The 15,677-nt window shown below is 41.1% G+C and overlaps 1 protein-coding gene across 5 annotated transcripts in view; it reads left to right on the top strand.

The window, feature by feature from the left end:
- The first annotated feature begins 2,216 nt into the window (after window positions 1-2,216).
- KIAA1549 (KIAA1549 ortholog) overlaps window positions 2,217-15,677 on the top strand; it is a 181,215-nt gene continuing 167,754 nt past the window's right edge. For 4 of the 5 annotated variants that reach the window (XR_008912321.1, XR_008912320.1, XM_056799748.1 and 1 more), the window contains exon 1: window positions 2,217-3,020. Coding sequence is in view for 3 of the 5 variants with exons in the window: in XM_056799748.1 (XP_056655726.1) it covers window positions 2,876-3,020 (145 nt within the window). In the remaining 2 variants the exon portion in view is untranslated. The remainder of the gene's footprint in view (window positions 3,021-15,677) is intronic. The other variant, XM_056799749.1, reaches the window with a different exon arrangement.

Here is a 15,677-nt window from a genome sequence, read left to right as displayed (position 1 = left end):
ACAAGAAAGCTTAAGAACTCTTGCTCTAAAGCATCTTTAGTATTTAGGCAAACACAGAATTGTGTCAGGTGAAGCCTGCAGACCAGGAAGTTGTGATTTTGAATTCCACCTGAGCCTTTCCCTTCTTTGATAAAAAAGCAAATCCTTCATTTTTGTTGAGAACTGAGAATAAGGCCATTCTGACCTATATTAAAAAAAATTTTTTTCCTTTTCAAATCAACATTACTTTGGGTCCAAATGTAGGCTATATTTCCCCTCAACTCTGGCTTTTAAAACCCTAGTCCTATGATCTTATCTTTCCGGAAAGCGCTCACATTGAGAATATGTAACATATCAGAGGGATGCCCCATATCAGGATCAAAGGTTTGTTGACACTTGGCTATACAAAGATATATGGTATGATCCTTGACACTGAAAATTTTAAATCTCATTAGAGAAATGAGCCGTAAATATGAAAAGTGAAATAACAATGTGAGACTTAAAGGCAAGAAGTAGCAGGAGGATGTAGCTGATTAATTATCAAGTAAATGGAATGGATAATAAATCCTGAGTTGAGAGGAGGGAGAGAATATTAGAGGCCATTTTGGCAAGAAGTAGCAGAAATGAATGCTTAAAGGGTAAACAGAACCAGAACAATTTGTAGAATAAAGACATTGTAAAGACAATGAAAGACTTAAAAACTCTGACCAATGCAATGAAACCAATCGCAATTCCAGAAGATTGAATAAAGCATGCTATCCTGACAGACAAATGATAGACTCGAGATGCAGGATTAAAGCCTATATTTTTTGACATGGCTAAGGTGTGAATGTATTTTTCTTGATTATTTGTTACAGGGTGTTTTTCTCCCTCTTTTTTTTTTTGTTTGTTTAATGGGGGAAGATGGGAAAGAGAATAAATGCTTGTTAAATGAAAGACATAAAAGTAGCTAGCAATGCATGCTGGCTATGGGTATAAGAATCCCAGGATACTGGACTGGGAAGGGACCCCAGAGATCATTATATCCAATGCAATCATTTTACACATGAGGAAACTTATTTCAAAGAGATTTGGCAGGGGTCATATAGCTAGTAAGTGACTGACCTAGGACGCAAAACTCAGATCTGCTGAACCCATGATTACTGGAAACCATTGCAAATGAAAATTATGTTTAACTGATCAACAAAAGGCATTATTTTGATAGGCATTCATGAGATTGTAGAGCTTATTCAGACTTTATGCAAAAAAGAGAGGTTTCTAAAAAGCGAAAAAATGTTGGAGTGTTAAGGGTACCCCTACTCAATCTTTAAATCATTTCAACTCCCAGACTGTCTACAATTACGGTGCGGTCCCCAATTCCTTCCTTCATTTCCTAGAATTCTTATGATTGCCCAAGTAGTAGGATATACTATGTAAGTTACTCGGGGGAGGTGGGAGAGGGCAGGAATTGTGGCAGAAAAGTGGCGACCTCAGTATGGAGAAGGATCAAAAACGTCTGTCAGATTCGCATTGGGAATGCTGGTTCTCTGTCGAACGCGGGCTATCTGAAAGCTCAGTGGGTACCAAATTCACCTTCCTCTTGGATCCCTGCCCTAGTTCATCAACTCATTTTCAGGCTAGCTCTACGATATGAGGGGGCCAGAAAAGGCTGGAAACTGGATTTAAAACTACATTTTTAGATTAGATTACAAATGTTTCAGGCTAGCATTTATACTGCATCCAATTTTGAGACCTAAACGATACTTGATCATTCTTAAATGATCTCCTCATTTCCCTGTGCACAACGAATCCTGACCGTAGGAATTCCTGACTCCCCTTTCTCCCCAATATGGCTTTCCTTTTCATAAAGGGCCTAGCTTCTCCTTCTGCTTCAGCTTTTTCCCTTTCTCTTCTGACTTTCCCTTTCCTGATCCCAGAAACCTATATGCTTCCCAGTGATGAGATGCCGGGACCAAGTAAGATCAACCTTCTCTGCAAAGAGAGAAAAGCAAGAGAGAAGGCTTCCACCTAGCCTTAGACTCCTGCTCCAGCCAAGGAGTGCTCGCTTTGCCGGGTTTTCCGCAGCGCAAATCCCCTTTGGCCAGATCTCCCCTCCTCCGGCTCCTCGGCCCCCCCCCCCCTTTCCTCTCCCACGCCAGCCCGGCTCCCAGTGCGCCCCTCCCTGCAGCGGTGGGTCCACTAGCCCGCGGGCCTCCCGGGAGCAAATGGAGGAGGAGACTTCGGGGGCGGGGCCCAGGAGCGCCGAGTGAAAGATCGGGGGTCCCCGCAGCAGCCGCCCCTTCCTTTCCTCCTCCTCTTCTCTTCCGAGCACGCGCTCGCGCGCGCTCTGGGATACTCACTCCCTCCCCCTTTGGGAAAGGCGGGTAGTCCCCGCGGGGGCCGGTCTCCTGGGGAGCGGGACCAGATAGGGGCGGGGAAGCAGCCCCTGCTGCTCCCTGGCCAGGGCGCTGGGAGAAGCGGGCGACTCGGGCTGATGGAGAACTGAGAAGGGGCAGCCTAGGCGGCCGCAGCCACAACCACAGCCACAACCGCGTCCCTCTCTTTCCACCTTCCCTTCCTTCCAGGCTCGGGCATCTCTCCCCGCCGGCGGCCGGCTGTCCGGAGGCAGGAGCGCAGGCCGGCCTGGAGGTGGTGCTCGTTGGCCCGCCTTGGCCGCTGCCAGGCTTCTCTGAGCGTTGCCCGGACAGCTGCGCTGCGCCTCCCGGAGGGGGAGGAGCGGCCGGCGGCCGGGTGAGCGGGCGCTGGGGCTCTCATCCCTTTTTCCTCGCGTCTTGTCCCCCAACCAGCATCCTTCCCCGCGCGACCCGCGCGCCTCGGTGTGCCGCGAGAGAGGCCGGCCCAGGAGCGAACGGTGGGCTATGCCGGAGGCGCGGCGCTAACTTCCGAGGGCTTTGCCATGGACGGGAAGATCCGAGGCTGCATCGCCTGGGTGCCGGTGCTGGGGGGCCACGGGCCTTTCCTGCGCCTCGCCTGCCGCCCTGTGCTGTGGTTAGCGGGGCTCATGGTGCTGCTGCTGACCCTGCCGGCCTCCTGCGCTGCAGGTAAGGACCCTGGAAGCAGGGCGGGAGACTCTCCTGGGTACAGCTGCCACCAGGCCTTGTTTTATCACTGTGGGCTTTAGCATTCGGGTTCCCTCCCCGCCCCTCCTTTATTCCGTACGCCACTCGTTGCCGTTCGTGGGATGCACTCCCTAGACAACCCCTTCTCCCTGGGCCCAACAAATAAAGGCAAGGAGAAAATAAAGAAAGCGGCCAAGAAACCGGATTCTGAGCAGTCTTGCCAAAGGTCTGCAAAGCCACCCACCCTTGGTACCCATAGGGTAAGGGGCAGGTCCTCCGGTCGATCTCGTGGCTTCACTGCAGAATATGCCCAACCTATCCTGCAAATGTGCAGGCACAACGAACCGGGGAATTTATTGCCTGGCCACATGAATGGTGGCATAGGAAATATTTTGATATCTTACCGGGAAAGATTTTGTTCAAAATGTATATTTCGAGCGGTCTTAGAATTACTTTGAAGAGCTTGCAGCTCCCAAATACAGAGAGTATCCCGGTTGCCACAGTACACAAAGAACAGCCTGCCGAAGAAGCCTTCTTAGAAAGCTCTCTGATTATGGCTCTTTTCTTTTCTTTCCTGAGAAAGAAATCGTTAAAATTTTTTTTTGTTTTTGTTGTTTTGAAGAGGCGTTATTAGTATAGTGGAGTGTGGAAATATTGTGATTTTTAAGTGTCGCGGCATGAAAGGAGTTAGCATTGTTTTTATATTAGAAGCAATTTAGTAACTTCATCGGCTTGCAATTAAAAGGCATACTTTATAAAGAAGCATGTGGGTGGGTTTTTGTTAGGGAAATGACTTAATTTTATTTCTCACGTGTATTCATTTGGTCCTTCTGGACACTGGGAACCTATTGGTCTCTGAGCTAATAGTTTAGAAATGTTTGTAGGGTAAAAGACTGCCACCCCTCCTCCTCTTTTCTAATGTCAACCCTGGGGGGAGGGTATTTTAGGATTGAAAAGAAGGGCAGTTACTGGTGGAAAGGTACAGCTTCCTTGAAGAGAAAAGGGGAGCAATAAAAGGTACCCCAATCCTCAGCTTTCATTGGACCAATGTTGAAGAACTTCCAAGTAGCTTTGGAGGAGAAACTTAAAAGAGAACAGCGTTTAAAGTAACTATTACACATCAATTTGGGACCCAAGGACAGAATTAAGGATGCACACAAATACAGTCACCTGATGTTAGATTTGAAAGGAACCTTAGAAGATTATTTAGTTCAAGTTCAGTCTAAATTTAATGATGAACCAACTGAGGGCCCAAACAAATGAAGTGACTGCTAATGTTCCACAGGTTTTCACTTTACTCCTTTCATACACTTAAACATATATTAAACTTTATTATTACTATTGTTGTTTTTTGCTTTAAATCACATGTCTTAGAATATGCCCCTTCCCTCATCTCTGGTTAGTAAGTCATTCTTTGTATGAAACATTTTTAAAAGATACAAGAAACACTAAAGCAAAACTAATCAACACATGACTGTGACTGACAGTATGTGCAAATCCACATCTATAGTCTTCCCCACTTTGGCAACAAAGGCAGGGAAGAGGTTCAGTTCCTCAGTTTTTCTCTGGGACCAGAATCTGGTCACTAAAATTACATTGTTTTACAGGTTTTTATTCTTTCCATTTTGATTGTGTCTCTGTGTATATTATTTTTCTAGTTCTGCTACTTCACATTGCATCAGTTCAGATAAAGTTCTCCATGTTTCTCTGAATTCTTCATATTCCTTCTCCGTGCAAAATAATAGACCATTATATTTATATGTTAACCAACATGCATAGTTACTCCACATACACTTTATATAAATAGGGCTTTAGCAATTTAAATCAACAGAGCTTTGAACTATAACAGTGAGATTGTTTTATTTTAAAGCAGTTTGAGTGTTTCATAAGGGCACCCTTCTTATGAAATTAGAAGGGAAACTTTTAGGGAGTGGCAGATCAGCCTGATGGTAACCATTGCTCCGGCTTAGAAACCTGGTATGATAACCTAGGCAAAGTTGTTCCAATTGACTTTTTGTTTAGGAGTTGCCCACTCCATAGAAAGTATTGCTAAGAGAGATGAGGGTTTTTTTTTTTTAACTCTTAAAAGAGATAACTAAGGGCATAAGAGAGCTCCTGCCAATGAAGGAATATAGTCTGTCATGGATGCAGTCTGATATTTTGGAATATTTTAGCTTCTCTCTTAATGCCACCGTGATAGTACACTGTTATTGAATTGAATGTAAAGTTTTTCTTATTCATATCAAGAGTTTTATGAGTAGGACCAGATAGATATCTAATATCTAATCTTTTTTTAAATTAACTCCCCTGTTTAGGGAGTTGGCATGGCCCAGAACAGGGATTCTCAATCTTTTTTTGTATTATGAATTCTTTTGGCAGTCCATTGAAGCCTATGGAACCTTTCTCAGGATAATGTTTTTTTAAAATGCATAAAGTAAAATACATTATTACAAAAGAAACTAATTACATTGAAATATGGTTATTATTATCATCATTTAAACAAGTTTACAGACCCCAGGTGAAGAACTCCTGGGACAGAGTGTTTGGCTTGAAGTCAGGGAGATCTAGATCAAATCTTGCTTCTGAGACATACTAATTGTGTTTGGAGTCCAGTCACTAAATCTTTTTTGTGCTTCAATTTCCTGATCTATACAAATAGCACACACCTATAGAACCTCTCAGAGTTGCGCATGTGAGATCATGTATGAAAATACTTTGTAGACTTCAGAGACTGCAGACTATTTCATTTTCTCATTTTTCCTGTTAGAAACCCTCAGCAGATACATTACAACATACACTAACCCAGCCAGATCATGTTTCCTGTTTTACCATAAACACAGAGAGGTTGCTAATGTTCTTAGTCAGTACCCATTATTGACCACTTTGTTGACTGACAGATTAGTGTGTTATATTGGCTTGACATTTTTAAACTAGTAGTTTGTTCATTTAATTGACTTTATTAGGAACCAATGAACAAATTAAAAACATTTAAAAAGTCAGTATTTGGGGCACCTGGGTTCAAATTTGGTCTCAAACATTTCCTAGCTAAGGGACTCTGGGCAAGTCACTTAACCTCATTTGCCTAGCTCTTGCCTTTCTGCTTTAGAATGAGAAAAGATCTAAAAAAGAAAGCAAGGGTTAAAAGAAAGTCAATGATTAGCCTTTGAGAAATAAGTGTAGAAACAAGTACAATGTATCATTTTGAAGGCTCAATGCAACTGTTTTTAGATACTGATAGCCTCTAATACAGATACTGTAGCAACCATCAATTGAATAAACAAAGCATACTTTAAGAATATTCAGCTAATTTGTTCATCATTAGTGGCCATTAGTTAGATGGTAGCCATTAGACTCAACACAGAAGACCAAAAGAGTAGGTGGATAGATAGGTGAGTGGGTTTAAACAGTCCCTATTTTTAAAAGGAGAAGATGGGAGTAGAGGATCTTTATAGTTCCTCCAAACTCTGTGGTTCTTTGAAGGGGATTTTGGGAAGAGTCAGTAAAGTATGAACAGGAGAAGGGGAAGGGTTAGCTGCTTCTTTGCCTTAAATTAACGTTTCCTAGTTTTCCATGATATGTGAAAATGGAATTATTAGTATTCTTGAGTCCTGGAAGAAAGAATTTGAATGCTACCTAAGGGATATTGGGAAATCTTTTATATATATATATATTTTTTTTTAAACCCTTACCTTCCGTCTTGGAGTCAATACTGTGTATTGGCTCCAAGGCAGAAGAGTGGTAAGGGCTAGGCAATGGGGGTCAAGTGACTTGCCCAGGGTCACACAGCTAGGAAGTGGCTGAGGCCAGATTTGAACCTAGGACCTCCCATCTCTAGAGCTGACTCTTAATCCACTGAGCTACCCAGCTGCCCCCGAAATCTTTTATATTCTAAAAGATGCAGGAGAGCAAGGATAATGTCCCCATAATCTGTCTTATCACTTGAAAACTACATTAGCATTAGTATTAGCATAATAATTATTTTAGGGTTAAGGGTTAGGAAATTATTCTAGAAAACACTGTAGAAAATTTGGTATGACTAACAATGTAGTGGATTTGCAGTCTGAGGACCTGGGTTCAAATTTTAGCTTATTGTTATTCTCTGTCCTTGGGTACATCACAGTGCAAGTTTGTCTACTGATATTTGGGTTCAATGATATGAGCACTCCCATTTATTGATGCTGATTGCTGCACCTCTGGTTGAAAAGACTTGTGAGCAAAAAAAAGGGAAAAAAATCACCTGTAGTCTTCCAGGGATGGGTGTCTCTCTGAACTTAGCTAAGTGGGTTCTTGAGTAATTATTCATCACTGGGCTTTGTACTCAAAGCCTTTCCAGCTCAGTAAGAATTGCCAGGGCTTATGTTCCATTGGACATAGCCCAGGGCCACCTACTTACTCTGGAAAGGTGTCAGAGTAAAATACAGATATTAATTACAATGCTGTTTTTATATTAGGATTGTATTTGGCTGCAAGAAGTACTTTGAGGAAATATCAAAATCAGCAATTCAAAGAATACACACACACACATATTTACTTCCCCAACATGTATAGAGATAATGTATTTTTACCTCTGTTTAATTTGTCCTTTTTGGGGGATGACAGTTTTTAGGTGGATGGCTGTTATATTTATGTGTATTTTAGTAGGGTGTGAATCATTGTATGACAGTCAGTATAAGTTCAATCACTTAAAACTAATCTGGAGAAGTTGCACCTGCCAGCATAGCTGCTCATCCTCCATGATAGGCTGATTTTGTTAAAGCTGTAATGGGGTCAGAGTAGAATATTTTCTAGGTCCTCGTTAGGCTTTTGTATTAAATTTGTTTGTTTGGTTTTCTTTGGGTGGGGGCGAGGGAGGGTTGTGTAACTGGAGTGGTGTGGAGGATTTTATTTTAAATTGCCACTCTAGTTCTCTTGGGAGCAGCTGTTGCAGTGAGTGTCAGGAAATGCCTCACTTAATCCCAAGAAGAGAACCTGAGTAGGGAATTGTTAAATGTCTCCAGAGACTGGAGAGCCACAGGTTTTGTATCACTGCCCTGGGTGATAGAGGCAGATAATTACTCTAATTAGCATTACTCCAGGTTGATTTTCCTAGATAGGGAGAAATGCTGTTCAAGTTGATCTAATTTGTCTCTTAAGTCATGACCATAATCTGTCTTGCTATTAGGGTTCATATTGACATTATCTTTTTTTTTTTTTAATAAAGAGTGATTTTGTAATAGGGTCTCCTGGGTTTACTCTTGGACATATGTGACGTATGGTCACCTGACATTCTAAGGCAGTGATGGTGAATCTAGGGCACAGTTGCCAAAAAGGGCACACAGAGCCTTCTTTGTGTACATGCCTGCAGTGACCCACCAGAGTTCATTACTAGAAAGCCAGACTGGGGTGTAGTTGTTCCCCTCCCCCTCTCCATGTGCCTAAGGACATTCCTCACTTCACATACCCTTCTACCCAGCAGCTCAATGAGAGTGTTTCTTCCCTCTGGTAGGACTAGGGGTGGAATGGGGTAGGGGGAGGAGGGGCATGACACTTGGTCTCTGGGGGGCAGGGCATGGCATTTGCTCTGGGATGGGGCTGGGCATGGCATTTGGTCTGCAGGGGGTGGGATGGGAGTGTGGCTCAGCACTCCTTCTCTAAAAGGTTTGCCATCACTGTTCTAGGGCCTCACAGGGATTGCATATAATGCCAGAACTCCACCATTCTGGCATATTCTGGGCTAAGGGCAGGCATCCTATGGCATCTGCTATTATTCATGATAAAATCTCAGGACCTATACTTTCCCTACTTGTACTTTGCCATCTCTATTTCCTTCCTTTTCTGAAGAAGATCATAGGGACCTGAAATAAAGGACCAGAAAGGAACTTAGATAATATCTGTGCTAATCATTTCATTTGACAGATGAGGAAACCAAAGTTCACAAAGGTTAAGTTATTTACTTATCAAATGAGACAATATTTATATGTGTCTGCCACATAGAAGGCACTTAAATGCTTGTTTTCCTCCATTCCTAAGGTCATAAAAGCAGTCAGAAAAAAAATGTGACATGGTAAGAAGCAGGGAGTTAAATGTTTTTGAGTAGGGGAAGTAACAAGATAATGAGAATGATAGTTAAAGAAGATCCTTTGCCCAGAGTTGTACAGAATAAATTTAAGGAAAGAGAGTTAAGAGTGAGATCATCCCAAAGGCTGTTGTATTAATTCAGGGTTAACAGTGAAAGTGAATAGCAAGGATGACTACAATAGAAATTTTGAAGTTGTCAAGTTTTGGGGGGGTGAAGGAGGGAGTTTAAGATGATGCCTAGGTTTTTAATCTGGGTAGTTGGGAGAATTGTGGTGCCATCAACAGAGATTAGGAGGAGTGAATTTAGGTGAAAAATGATTGTGGTTTTGGATATGCTGAGTTGGACTTGATAGCAAGACATCCAAGGGGAAATAACGATTAGAATTTTTGGAAATGAACAGGAAAAGACAGGAATGGCAATGTTGATTAGGAAATCATTAGCATAGAGAGAATAATGAACACTAGAAGAATTTCTTCAGGGAGGAAAATGTGGAGAGAGAAGAAAGCATCAAAGAGCCATATAGTCCTCAAAACTTCTTTGCATCCTCATACATTCTTTTCTCCTTCCTTGTGGCCACAAAAGCATCCTTTATCCTCACTATAGTGGACCATCCCTCTACCTGAACCCTTGATCGCATTCCTCTGGTACTATGTTACAGTATTCTTCTCTGCTCCATCTTCAGTGGCACATTCCCATCTACCTACAAACAAGCTCATGTGTCCCAAATCCTTCAATCTTCTTCTTTTGGTTCTTTTACTTTATATAACCTTTGGTTTTGTTATAATTAAAATTAACATATCTGCCATTTATCATTTTTATAAAGTTTATTAGAAAAGGTAGGTAAGCATAGATTTAAATCTCTTTTCTTACTCTAAGTTCTCAGATCACGTGTCTCTATTCTATCAGCATCTTTTTTCTCTCTCTCACCTGTCTGCTCTCTCCCAGAGTCCATTCGAAAAGGCCCAAAAAGCCCCTGATGGGCCCTGCCCCCTTTCTTTTATTGATGTTCAGGACTTAACTGTGGTATTTGAGGAATGCTAATCAACCAGTTGGCCCTCCTGGAGGGGATGAACTTCCCTTGACACAATCTACCCCTGTGATCCTTTGGGAGACCAGTCTCCCCATTAGATCATTTAAACATAACTATTTTATACCTCTAAATATCTTCTATCTAAAAGCAAATACAATATTGCACTTTCCAAGAGGAAGTTACAATAGTTAGAGATAAGAGGGAAATATGAGAGGAAGAAAACAAAATGATTGATAGATGCATTGATAAAATGCCAATCAGAGGGCAGTCCCCTTTGGGTTTACATTCAGAATAAGAATGTTCAACCCCCTTCAGTTCAGTTCATTATATCCCAAAGTTCCTTCTGGATGTTTTGATGCAGTGTGGGCTTCTGCAGGCATCTCTGTAGCACCTTCTCCAAAAGGATCCACTTTTTTGATTCAAGATGTTGGCAAGATTCTTTTCCTGAAATTTCTCCAAAAATTTTTAAATCTTGGATTTTAGGATATTGAAACAATCCCCCTGAGGAGGGTGTTGACAAACACCAGAATCACCCTGGGATACATGGCTGAGTTATGAGGTATATGAAACAATTGCCAAAAGAAAAACAGCCACCCCAAACCCAAATAAAAAGCAAAAATTAAATTCTGTATAAAAATAATAAGTACAGAAATGATAAAAAATAAAAATATTATGTGTAAAAAATAAATCTGTAACAGGTTCTTGAATCACAGACAAGGTCCAATTAAAGTGACTTATATCCCACAAGCCTGTAGGACAATAGCAGCAATACAGCACTTTATCCACTTGCAGCCAGGACTACAGAAAATTGCCAAACTATGAGAGAGAAGGCACACAGGTGTCATCTCGTCCTTCTTCATTGCTAAACCTCTGGAAAAATGTGTCAGCACTTGGGAGTCTGCTTCCTCAATGCCCAATTGATCATTCGAGTCTTTGAATTTAGCTTCTGCCTTTACCACTATATTAAAACCATCATCTTAAAGTTCACCTGTGAGTGCTCATTGTAAATCCTTTGGGCCCTTTCCTCCATCTTCCCCCATGGTTCTCATTTCTCTCATTCTTGACATATTTTGATATTGTTGACTATTCCCTGGACACTGTTTCTGTTCATTTTATTTCAGAGTTTTCTCCTACCTCTCAATGATTCTTCTGGTTCAGTGGGCTCCTTGTCTTCTTTCCTTCTCTCATTTTGAAAAGTTATATTGATATTTTTTGTTTTTGTATTACCTACGATTTCCCCTTCCTTCTCACTCACAACCACTAGAACCATCTCATAACAAAGAATTTAAAAAAAGAAAAGGAAGAGAAAAAAACCAGCAAAAACAATCAACATGTTGAAAAACAAAATCTGCCAATATTTTTGTCTCTACCTGTGGTTTTGTTGTTCAGTTGTATCTGAATCTTCATGGCCCCATTTGGTGTTTTCTTGGCAAAGATACTGGAGTGATTTGCCATTTCTTTGCCAGCTCATTTTACAGATGGGGAAACTGAGCCCAACAGGATTAAATGAGTTACTCACGGTCATGCAGAGATTAAATGTCTGAGACCAGATTTGACTCAGAAAGTGGAATCTTCCTGACTTCAGGCCCAGTACTCTATCTCCTGTACCACTTAAGCACCTCCCATTACCAATTTCAGGGAGGCGGAGGAGGAAGAGGAAGAAGAGGAGACATTTCCTCATGTCTCTTTTTTGGGGTCAATCTTGATCTTTGTAATTTTGAAAATTTTATTTTCTATTGTTTTGTGGTGATTGTTTTTTCCAGATACATTGTTGTAATCATTGTGTATATCTGTCTATTTGTTGTTATTCAGTCATTTTTAGTTGTGTCCTACTCTTTCATTAGTCCATTTGGAGTTTTCTTGGCAAAGATATTAGAGTGGTTTGCCAATTCCTTTTCTAGCTCACCTTGTTGTAGTCATGATGTATATCTGGCTCTTATTCTTTTTTTTTAAACCCTTACCTTCCATCTTAGAATCAATACTACATATTGATTCTAGGCAATGGGGGTTAAGTGATTTACCCAGGGTCACATAGCAAGTGTCTGCGGCCAGATTTGAACCTAGGACCTCCCATCTCTTAACCTGACTCTCAATCCACTGAGTCACCCAGCTACTCCCTGACTCTTAATCTTGATGTTCCCCAAGGATCTGTCTTTATCTCTTAAATCCTCTTTTCTTTGGCAATCTCATTCACTTCCATGGCTTAAAAGACCAAGTCTATGCAGATGACTCCCAGGTCTATTAATTTACTTTAAAAAAGTATCTTTTGTCTTAGAATTAATACTGTATGGTTCCAGGGCAGAAGAACAGTAAGGGCAAGGCAATGGTGGTTAAGTGACTTGCCCAGGGTCACATAGCTAGGAAGTATCTGAGATCAAATTTGAACCCAGGACCTACTTACTGTCTCTAGGCCTGCCTCTCAATCCACTGAACCACTTAGATGCCCCCTATTAAGTTACTTTGGAGTTCTGAGCTCTAGATGATTCATCTCTGACTACTAAAAGACATTTCAAACACATCAGGTTAAAAACTTAACTCTTTTTCTTCTAAATATGATCCTCCATTCTTTTTATCTATTGCACTATCATTCACTCAGTCTCTTTAGTTCAGTTCTTTGGGGGTAACCCTTGACTTTACTTTCCCATACCTCTGCTCTTGAATACATCTCACACCATCCTGCTTTTGTTCATATTGTTTAAGACTAAAATGCCCATCTTCTCTCTTCATGTGTTGAATTCCTATCCACTCTTTAAAACCCAATTCAAATGCCACCTTCTCCATGAAGTCTTCCCTAATTCTTCCTTCCTCTCATGCTTTCTTTTGTGGCTTCTCTAATGTTATCATGAAATGTTTTGTGCCTTTTTTCTCTACTAGAGTATAAGTTCTGTGAGGGCAAGGAATATGTCTTATCTAAACTTTGTACCATCCCCAGCACATAGTAGGAGCTCAACAAATATTGATTGAATGAATGGATAAGTGAATGATTAAACTTGGCGAATGGCCTTAGGAACAGGAGGAGACAGAGGAATCAGTAAAGAAACTGAGAAAGTTGAAAGTAGATGGGAGACCGGGTCAGTATCAGAAATTACCAGCATTCAGCTTTAGTTCTCTACCCTAACTACATCTACGTCTCTGTTGTATTTTTGGATTCAGGCCTACCTGTACACTGAACCCAGTTCTTACTCTTAGAGGTAGGTACATATAGAATTTCTTGCTGAGACAGCCTGGGCTCAGAATCAAAGTCCTTCTTGGTGCTGGTACTCCATTACTCTGGCTTGGCATTTTTACCTGGGTGCTGAGTCTTTGGTGCCAATAATGTCTATGTGAACTTCTGGTGTCAGAATTTGCTTATTAGAAGTTGATTTGCCTCTTCATCACTCAGTTCAACTAGGTGCTAGCAGTGACCTGTTTCCTCCTGAAGATTCCAGGTAAGCTGTTTTGGGATTGGCTCCTGCCACATGGAAGCCATAGAAAAGAGCAGAAGCAGATGCAGGAAACAGTTTTAGGAATCAGAATGGATGAAATGACTGTCTCACTGGTCAAACTGTATCTGGGAGGATCTGGACACCACAGTTAAGGCAAGACTGGAGTGTGTCTACTAGAGAAGGACAACCAGCCAGGGGAGGGCCCTGAAAAAAACACATCCCAGAGAGCTCAGTTAAAGGAACTTGACATGTGTAACTTCACAAAGTAAAGACTTACGGGAGCAATGTGATGCTTTTCAAATATCAGAATGGTTGTCATTTGGGGAAGAGGGGATTTATGCTCCTTGGCCCTAGAAAGAAGTACCAGAAACAGTGGGCAAAGTTATTTTCTGCTTAGTATAAGGAAAAACTTCAACTTGATGTAATAAAAAATTGACCTATCTAAAAGTGGAATGGATTGCTTTATAAGGTGAGTTCCCTATTACTGGAGATCTTCAGGTGGAGCCCAGATGACCACTCATTAGGAAAATTAGGTGGGGTAGTGGGTAAGAGTGTTAGATTTGGAATCAGGAACACCTGAGTTCAAGTTCTGCTTCAGACATTAGCTGTGTGATCTTGGTCAAGTCATTTAATATCTATGTGTTTAACATCCCTCAATTGTAAAATGGAGGTAAGAATAGTACCTGCATTCACAGAGTTGTTGTGGGGCTCAAATGAGATAACATGTACAGTGCTTTGCAAACCTTAATGTGCTATATAAATGCTAGCAAATAAATTTTGGAAAGGAGATCCCTGTTCACCCACAGGTAGGACTCTATAGTCTTTTCCAATTCTGTTTTTTTTCTTTTTCTTGTCCCTGTACTTTCAAATCTTTAGATTCTATAACTTCTGTCCACTTACTTCAGACCACATTTATGTTTCAAAACATAATGGAAGCACAGGAAAAACCTAGGAAAAGTGCAGAAGCAGATACAAGAAACAATTTTAGTGTTCCAAATGGGTGAAGTGACAGGCTTATTGTGTGCTTCCATTTTTCTTGAGATTATTTTTGTGGTTGCACACTATGCCTCTGATCCTGAACCTATACTCTGATTCCTGGTGGCTGAGCTTTTCCTATTGGTTATTTTCCCACTCTGTTGTAGCATTAACCTTAATTTGGATTTTCCTGATTCTGGTTCCTTGTTCTGTCCAGATACCCCTTAGGCAACCAGTGAGGACATAACTAATAACAAAGCTAATGCTCTAAAATGACTTTAGAGATCATCTAGTTAAGACTTTTTTTTTTTTTGCAAATAGAGAAACTTATACTCAGAGAGGGAAACAACTTGCCCAAAGTCTTGGGTATTTGATTATTTCTATTTCTTTCCCTGCCCCCAAAGAATTAATACTGTCTCTTACACTTAATCAAGTAGGCTAAAAAACAAGTCCTCAGAAGCCTTTCCCCTTGCTGCATCTCAAGGAATGCCTTTCTTGTTTGAAAGGCTTTTCAGTAAGAGAAAGGAGAAAAATGGGTAGTAGCCTGAAGAGAGGAGGAATGCTACACAATCAAGTGAAAGTTTTTTTTTCAAGACCTAGTATATGAAGGCAGAGGGAAGAAGCCTATTGAGAAAAAGAGATCAAAGGTACTGGAAAGAGGGCAGATAAATAGATTTCTCAGGCTTTCAGAAGAGATGAGAGCAAGGGCCCAGGTACAGGGGTTAGTTTTAGGGGTGAGGAAGAATACTTTTTCCTTTTAGATTAGAAGAAAGATGAAAAGATAGAAGGCAAGAAGGGATGAATAAGTTTAGGAATTTAGGAAATATGACTTTGATTTTCAGTGATGTGGATGAGGTAAGAGAAGTTCTGAAATAGCTGATATGATACAACTATGAAATGAAAGCATTGCCATTCATTACCTAGGGTCCAGATAAAACCAAGTTTGTAGGGAGCCACGCTTTTTATAGCTTTGCTTATTTTTCTAGAAATCTGAAGGTGAGAAGGAAAAATAGAGATCACAAATGATGGTAATGATCCAGGGTGGCACACCAGCCCAGTAGAATTTCATTGGGCATGGGAGTGATAAGAGCAGTTTTTGAAGTGGCTGATCATGCTGTCCAGTTTGAGGAGAGAGTTAGATTGAAACCCCT

The sequence above is a fragment of the Monodelphis domestica genome, chromosome 5 (genome assembly GCF_027887165.1).
Source record: "Monodelphis domestica isolate mMonDom1 chromosome 5, mMonDom1.pri, whole genome shotgun sequence".
Classification (NCBI taxonomy): Eukaryota; Metazoa; Chordata; class Mammalia; order Didelphimorphia; family Didelphidae; genus Monodelphis; species Monodelphis domestica.
Note: the sequence above shows the minus strand (reverse complement) of the source record. Positions and strands in the feature narration are given on the sequence as shown.